Source organism: Nesoenas mayeri, assembly GCF_963082525.1.
Source record: "Nesoenas mayeri genome assembly, chromosome: 2".
NCBI classification, from domain to species: domain Eukaryota; kingdom Metazoa; phylum Chordata; class Aves; order Columbiformes; family Columbidae; genus Nesoenas; species Nesoenas mayeri.
In genome coordinates, this window is record NC_137543.1 from 146,022,746 (window position 1) to 146,031,159 (window position 8,414).

The window sequence follows — 8,414 nt, forward strand, 5'->3', positions numbered from 1 at the left end:
ACTCAGTTACAGGCTGAGACCTCGGGTCTTCCAAGATGCGGGTCTCCCATGTGCTGGCTAGTCCAGCCTGAAGTTTGCTTGTGAATTGCACATATACATATGCACTGCATAGAGAGTGAGATCACACAGACATTAGAAGGATTCAATGAGAAGACAGAAGATACTGCAGTGATCAGGTACAGGGCACAGTCAGTGACAACTTGCTTACATGTCACTATCCCCTTTTATCCTACCTTCTTTCCGTGCTTGTTCTTCCCCCATCTGCCTTAGCCACTCTCTGTCCTTGTCTTCTCCCAAATAAACAACCCACCCCTCATTACTTTTTTCCTGTTGGTCCCAGTTTTTCTACATCTGTACTCAGTTTGGTATTTCTGGTATAATTCGCTAGATAATCACAGCCTTATGTGCTGTCACTGATACGGTTACATCGGGTCCCCTGCTCTTGCAAGTTCTGCTTCCCAAAGGTCCCCAATGCCCCTTCAATTACCTGTGAAGTTGGGTCATCTTTCAAATGACTCCCCATTAACCATCTGTGGAATCTTGCTCACAGCACTGCCTGTAACTTGTTCACTTTTCACTCTGTTATTTGTTATATCCAGCAGTTTCTCATGTTGTCTTCCATAATTCTCGTGCTGTGTTCACTTAGCTAACCCTCAGGCCTGAGCCTCCCCCTGTCCCTGTACACCTCAACAGCAACATCCCTGTAAGAAATAATTACAACATTTTGTTGTGTTCATTAAACATTTCATTTACAAAGTATCGAACAAGAGATTATGACTGTATTATTATGGCATATAAGTCAGTGTTTCATGCCAGACTGTTTCTGTTAACAAAAGCTTCTGCAAAATGTGCATTTGTGGACTTGGATAAGTTGCAAACGTCATTTCTATCTGAGTGATTTTTGTAAACCTGCAAATTACAATCCAGTGGTCCATCCATTAATCCATTGCATTGCTTGCCATTTCTGTCTTTGGGAGCTCAGTAGAGCAGATAAGCCAAGCACGCCCCAGCTAGCGTTAACTGCAGCGCTGGTTCTTCTGCTCCTTCAGAGAGCTCAGCAAGGAATTGCTCAAGGAATTGCTTCATTTGGGAGGCTCAGCTGCTCATTCCCCAGCGTTCAAGGGCCTCTTGGGCCCTGCAGTGTTGAGCTGGGCAGTCCTGCAATCAAGACCATTTCTCTGCTCCACACTAAAATGCATTTCCATTCAGTTCTCTCTTTAAAGTCTTATCAGCCACACTCTGGACACATGGACGTCCCATATTTATGAAGTTCAATGCAATTTTTTATATCGTAGTAGCTGTGCTTACTTAACCTAAAATCATCTGTTCAGATCCTAAATGTACGTCAATTGCCATAACTCAGTTCAGGCCTAAGAAGCTGTGACAATATAAACCATCCAAAAAACCAGCTAAATAGAGGGAGAAAGATGGAATAAGCAAATATCCTTTACGGTCTGCTGCTTCTTTTTATATTTTGTTTTTGCTTGTTTTGTTGGTTCTTTTGTTTGTTTGTTTGTTTTTGTTGGTTGTTTTTTGTTTTGGTTTTGGGTTTTTTCCTGAGTTGTTTTGAAATTGTGGTATATAAGTAAAGCATGTGAATGTAATTTTTAGCCTGTATGAAAGCAGTACAGAACAAAACCAGTTGTATTTGGCCTTTCAATTGAGAGAATCCTAAGGAATATTAAAAATGTTAAATCTAATGCACTGGAGAAGAGGCAGTGAATTGCAACCCTGAACTCTCTTTTCAGATTCATTCTTGCTTCAAGACTTCAGTCTGACTGGATGCTGATGCTGTTCTTTGCACACACACACTTGACTGTGACAGTCACTGTTGGGTTACTTCTGATCCCTAAGGTATTCGAGTCTCTTTTCTTTCGCCACGACTGAGAAAGAGAAATGTTGTCAGGCAGAAGCAATGCTGTATAAAATCAGCAAGCAACTGATAGAAAAGAAGGATGTAAAATTTGGCTGTGTTACCTAAAAAGCTGTATATTTTTTGTTTTAAAAATTCCTATATATATTTTCAGTGTTAAATTCAGCTTTCAAAATTCCAGGAGTTTAAAGTAATAAAAATTTTGATGTCATTAATCCAAGGGGGAAAGAATCTTGCCTAATGATGCTTATTTCAGATATTTGGGTGACCATGCTGCTGCCAGAGTTAGCTGAGATCAGACAAAGAGTTTAGGTGAGGGGATAGAAAGACTATGATGGACTGCTAAATAAAACTGGAATGAGGAGCTTGGACTAGCCATGAGAGAGAGAGGCTGGGATTTAACCCAGGCAGTTGTTATAGGCTGAAAAAGGAGCCCTTTGTAAATCAGAGTCTGGAACAGATGGATGCTGTATGCTGAAACAGATGTGGCCCATGATATGGAACTGGGAATCGTGCTGGGTAGGAGGAGAAGAGAGGAGAGAAAAGAGGGAGAGGAGAGGGAGAGGGAGAGGGAGAGGGAGAGGGAGAGGGAGAGGAGAAGGAGAGAAGAAGAGAAAGAGCTCTGAGCACTGCAGCACATGACCTGTCAGGCGCTGGGAGCAGAGCGACAATATGTCCATCTCACCAGGGGCAGGAGAACTGCAGGCAGCTCCACCTGTTTCTAGAACCAGTCCACAGGGTTTGAATGGAGCTTTCATCTTAGACAGTACCCCAGAAAAGGGAATGGTTTTATAATGGCTTTTGAAATGACCAATAATATTAATCAAGAAGTCAAGAGTCAAAGAGAACAGGAAAAATGAAAGCTGCATATGAAGGAAGGTCACTAAGCAGTTCAAGTTGATAGAACTTTCAGGTTGATGAAGCTGCTATTCCTGTCTTTTGCCTATGTGTCAGAACAGGGTATGCTGGTAACTGTCAAATATACATACATTAAACAGTCATAATAAGGGGACACATCGATGCCACCTTAATACTGAATAACCTTGTTTTATTTTAAATGACTTTTCTGATCTTTAGCAATAATCATACTATTTTCTATTTTATCTTCATATACTTTATTGCGTACCTTCAAAAATGTCTTTCTGGACTAACCTAGAAAATTTGTTGACCTTTCTGAAGCTGACTCATAACTACTGATCAACATTTCCATTTTTAGCTTATTATCTGTGTAACACTACACAGACTTTTCTTCCAGCACAGCAATAAATTCAGGGAATTAAGAGAAGAATCACAAGGTTTAGTTCCATTCATAAAGTTCTAAGGATGGATGATTGTGTGGACAATATTAACTACAGATGAGTTAATCAATATGAATAAATAAATAGCTGACGACCTCTCTCCAACTCTTGATCTGAGCATTTGCTAAAACTTGGAAGAGAGAGATTAACTTGTGTCCTTTTTACATAGAATCACAGAATGGTTTGGGTTGGAAGGGACCTTTAAAGGTCATCTAGTCCAACTCTCATGCAATGAGCCAGGACATCTTCAACTAGATCAGGTTGCTTTTTATCTGTTTCTTTATTTTTTTCCACCTCATCTCTTCCTTTTCAGGATTAGGATCTAAAATGGGAGATTTGTTTTCTGCAGGCTTGTTCAGCAATATGAACTATAGAATACAGTCTTATGATTTTAACAGTCTAATTGGAAACACTGGCTGACAGTCTATTTATGTACTAGCTTAATTTAACTACCATTTAAAGAGGCTCAAATAAGCATTAAAATAAATACTTCTTTTTTCTTATACAAATCACTAAGATTTGTCAAGTTAAGCCATCATTAATAAGAGTTCCTTCCATACAATACTGATATTCTGTAGGACAATACTTGTGCCAATGATGCCTATAGCTACTACTTCGAGTTCAGAAAATCACATGAAATCCGCAGAAGGATCGTTGTGCTGTAATAAATGTTGATGTAAACTCTTACAGTGGTGCTGAAGTAAATTTTGTACTGATGGCAACCTCTTTTTTATGAATACTTATTGCAGTTTTCACATTCAAGCAATAACCCAAGAGATGATATAGCTACAGAAGCTTATGAAGATGAGCTTGATATGGGTCGATCTGGATCCTATCTGAACAGCAGTATCAATTCAGCATGGAGTGAACATAGTTTGGATCCTGAAGATATTCGGGTATATATAACTCATTGAAATAGCATTTATTTTCAAGAACAACACTTTTTCCTACAAGTTAACTCTATATTGCATCCATTTGACTTTTTTTCTTCAGATATCAGCTGAAACAGGCCATCTTAGGTCTCAGTGTTTGTGGTATCAGGTCGCGTAAAATCTCATGGAAAATATTCACTTCATTACTGGTTATAGCAAAAGTCATACTGAAGGCTAAAGAGGGGGAATCATCCACAGCAAGAGCTGTTTATCAGTTTACATAGGCTCTTTCAGTTATCTTGAAGTGCAAGCAGGATTTCGTGTCAGTGTGATTAGTCATTTGTATGTAACACATACATAGCTATATATAACTATATAACATAAAATTTTAAAAACACATGATTAACAGAAAAAATACTTTATTCATATTTTACATTATAAAAGGACTTATGTTCTTGGAATAAGGAACAGAAAGGAAAGCATACACCACAGCATTGTGAAATCTGAAACATACTGCATGAGTGCATATAAATTGTGCATGCTATATGATACACAGCTGTGGAAGGTGACATGTTTGTGCACGAAGCTTGAGTTTATTTTTTGAAGTCGAAAAGTGGGGTTCAGGTTGATGGAGAAATGGCATATACAAGAATTAGAAAAGACAGTGAAATAAGTTTAATGCGATTTTTAGAGCAATGGGTAGTGCATTCATCAGGCTGCTTATTTGACTGGCCTCCCTCTGTATGTACTAGTTTTGCCATTCACTTTGCTTTGCAGGATGAGTTGAAGAAACTGTATGCCCAGCTTGAAATCTATAAAAGAAAAAAGATGATTGCTAATAACCCACATCTCCAGAAAAAAAGGTGCTCTAAAAAGGGCTTGGGGCGCTCAATAATGCGACGTATTACAGAAATCCCTGAGACGGTCACCAGGCAATGCTCCAGGGACGAGAAGGACCTGATGGAGCACAGTGCTGTGAAGAACACAGCCACGCTGAGAAAAAATCCACAGGAGTCCATGAGTTCTGCAAAGCCAAAAGAAGAGACTTTGAAAAACAGAGTATTTTCATTAAAAAAGTCCCACAGCAGTTATGATCATGTTAGGGATCAAACAGAAGAACCAAACAGCTTAACTACAGAAAGCACAGAAGTTACAGCTGCTGAGAATTCTCATCTGGATTCTCTGAATGATAACAAATTAACCAAAAATGCCCTGGAAAAAGTTGAAGCTGTCTCCACTGAATCGGTCCCTTTGGTGTGCAAATCAGTAAGTGCACATAACTTAAGTGGTGATAAGAAGCCTCTGCATCCAAGAACATCTGTGTTACAAAAATCTCTCAGTGTTATTGCTAGTGCCAAGGAAAAGACTCTGGGAATAACAAGTAAAACGCAAAGTCTAGAAGAAAGCACCAAAACTCACAAGTCTCAGCAGAAGGGTAAGGAGGCCAGCAAAAAGCACTCAGCCTCCGATAAAGGGGAGCATAAAGATTCCCACCGGAAGGAAACCCACTCTGAGGAAACAAAGAAAACCCATAAATCTGGAATTATGAAACAGCAAAGGGTTAGTCAAACACCTGCAAATCCAGACACAGGCCCAGGTAAGTCTCTGCACAAGGACAATTTCGACATAGGAGAAGTTTGTCCTTGGGAATTATATGACCAAACTCCTGGTCCTGTGCCTTCTGACTCTAAAGTTCAAAAACATGTGTCTATTGCTTCCTCAGAGTCAGAGAAAAACCACCCTTCCCAGCCAAAGGGGAAGCCTCATCATAAGCTGAAGACACCCGAAGGGTATCAACAGTCAAATCAAAAGAGCTCAGAGAAGGTGGAGGCAGCCACTCGGGAGACACAGGAGCAGCAGGACTTTGAAAATGAGAAAAAACAGTCAAATTCCAAGTCTCAGGTCTCCCCTGGGCTTAAGTGTGAGAATGTTAATAGATATGCACCTAATACCTGTCCTGGGGAGCGGGAGGAGCTGCCCCAGAAAGCAGCAGAAAAAGAAAACCTCAATAAATTGGCAGAACAGAAAAAAAATGCCTCTTCTGAGGGAAATGTGCTTTCATCTGACTCCCATAAGCCAAGTAGTTACTTACAGCAACCTTTAGCATCTCGAGCTGAAGTCTGCCCTTGGGAGTATGATACACCAGATTTACCAAATGCAGAAAGAAGTGTAGCTTTATCAAACACCACTGCTATAAGTGCAAATAAAACAGCAACACCTCGAAAATAAGAGGCTTTTGGACTGAGGAGAGTAGCAACATTGAGAAGAAAGACAACAGGAAAGACAAAGGGGACTTAGGCCAAAAGGATCTGAAAATTCCTAAGGAGTATCACTAAAATCAAGGGAATCAGCACTACAAATAAGTAGGATTTAAGCAAAGTAAATTATCATTAATGTTATTATTATTTATTTGTTTAGTGCCAACAGTTTGATTAGCAGTGCCCAGAATATGGTCCCTGCTCCAAGGATTTTACCGTTTCAATGAAAGAAACCTGCCTTTATGAAATCACTGATCTTTTAAAGGAAAAAAAATATGGTGGTTACAAACACACAGTGTAGATCTTAACTGAATAATTCCTGAATGCCACAATTGGCTTTCACTTGCCCTTGGGACTTTAAAGATCCAGCAGAAGTAGGGCACAGAAATGTCCTGATGGCAAAAAGGAGTATCAATGAGCAGCTTATTAATATGACGACTTTTCACTTTACATATTTAATCTAGATAGCACTGCTAACTCAATGCATCCCAAAAATACATTTTATATAATGATTGCTCTCATTTTCTTATTACTGTGTGTTTAAGTACATTGTTGTGTCTCATACTAAAGCATTCCAGATTGTATAATTTTTGCAAATAACTTTGATATTATGTGACACAACAACACATTTATGCAATTCACAGATACTGTCTTCTAATTGCAAGTTAAAGTACCTGCTGTAGACTTTTTTGTTTATATATAGAATTGCAGTAATCTTTCACTGGCTATGGAAGCCGTAATTCATACCGGGAAGTTCCTTTGAGCTTTGGAGATTTTTTTTTCCTTTCCTATGATTTATATAGTGATATTTTTTTTTTGTTTACTCGCTGTTATTTAAATTTATAGTTTGATACTGTATTATTCAGGGGTTTTATATGCTGTAATTTACTTGTTATGCACTTCCCTGTTAATGCTCATAGACTTGGTTAATAATGGAAATTCAGTCGTCTTAGCTGCATATTCTGATAAGTCTTAGGACAACGTATCTGTTGTTTGTTACTAATTGGAAAATATCATCTAACAAACCAGAATTCTTACTTTAAACATTGATGGTGATGATCTTGTTCAGTATTTCATACTGAGCATATCCTGCTGAATAAGACAAGCAAGAACAACTATGAATCTACACCAGAAATGCGAACCTGTTTTACTAAAACCAGACAACTCTGTTAGCTGGCTCATAGAGAACAACAGTGCACTGTTTATTCCTGTTGGCAAACTTCCAAAAATTGGCTTTTGGAGTCAGGAGAGGAGTCAAAAATATTACTCCTCTCGTATACACAACTGTAAGAGGTAGTGGGAATGGAAGTGGTGGCATCTCTCTCCCACTCTCCAAAATGCTTTGATTTTTTGTTAAATTTATATGTACATTTACAGTAAAAGTTACTGTTTAACACAGCGCTAACTTTCAGTAATACCTACAGTCCTTATCATGCATATTAGCTCAATTCATAAATGTCCCATTCACAACTGCAAATCTTAGTGATGGCACACCATCAGGGCCTGAGCACATATTGTAAAGATTCTGAGGAGTATCACAAATAATAAAATACCCTCAGGCATCTAAATGCAGTGCCAGTAAAGTGCTATTCACTAGAATTGGCTATACATACAGTACTCCAAAACAAAGACAGCTCAGTCCTAAAGAACTTGTGCAATTTGAAAGAAGTGATGGGATTCAGTGGAAGAACGTCAAATGAGGATGATTGAACAGAATGTGTTGTTTAATATATATATAAAATATATATATAAAATAGATATTTATATATGTTTAATATATATAAACATGTCATATCTAATATACACATGCACATACACGTATGTAGTATAAACTGATTTTTGTGGCATCATAGAAAAAGTGGCTTAAGATAAAATGCAATGAGCAGAGAGACTTAGAAAAGCTTGGTATGAAGAGGACTTTTTTTTTTTTGTCCTTTAAAAAGCACAGGAGTTTATGGGCACATCTACACAGACAGATCAAGACAGATCTGATCTTCCTACTGCCTCTGCTGAGCCCAAACCTGGAACATGCCGAAACCTGAGCCAGCTGAAGACAAGTCGGCTCAGGTTTCAGTGCTGTCTGAACACATTGGTTTCGCTCTTAAATTCTGCA

The 8,414-nt window shown here is 38.6% G+C and overlaps 1 protein-coding gene across 1 annotated transcript in view; it reads left to right on the forward strand.

Moving 5' to 3' along the window:
- Positions 1-6,272, forward strand: part of GPR158 (G protein-coupled receptor 158) — a gene marked incomplete at both ends in the record, with an annotated part of 192,890 nt that extends 186,618 nt beyond the window's left edge. Inside the window, 3 exons of the mRNA XM_080340473.1 lie at positions 1,749-1,854; positions 3,921-4,067; positions 4,821-6,272. Coding sequence (XP_080196599.1) covers positions 1,749-1,854; positions 3,921-4,067; positions 4,821-6,272 — 1,705 coding nt within the window. The remainder of the gene's footprint in view (positions 1-1,748; positions 1,855-3,920; positions 4,068-4,820) is intronic.
- Between the last annotated feature and the right edge of the window lie 2,142 nt (positions 6,273-8,414).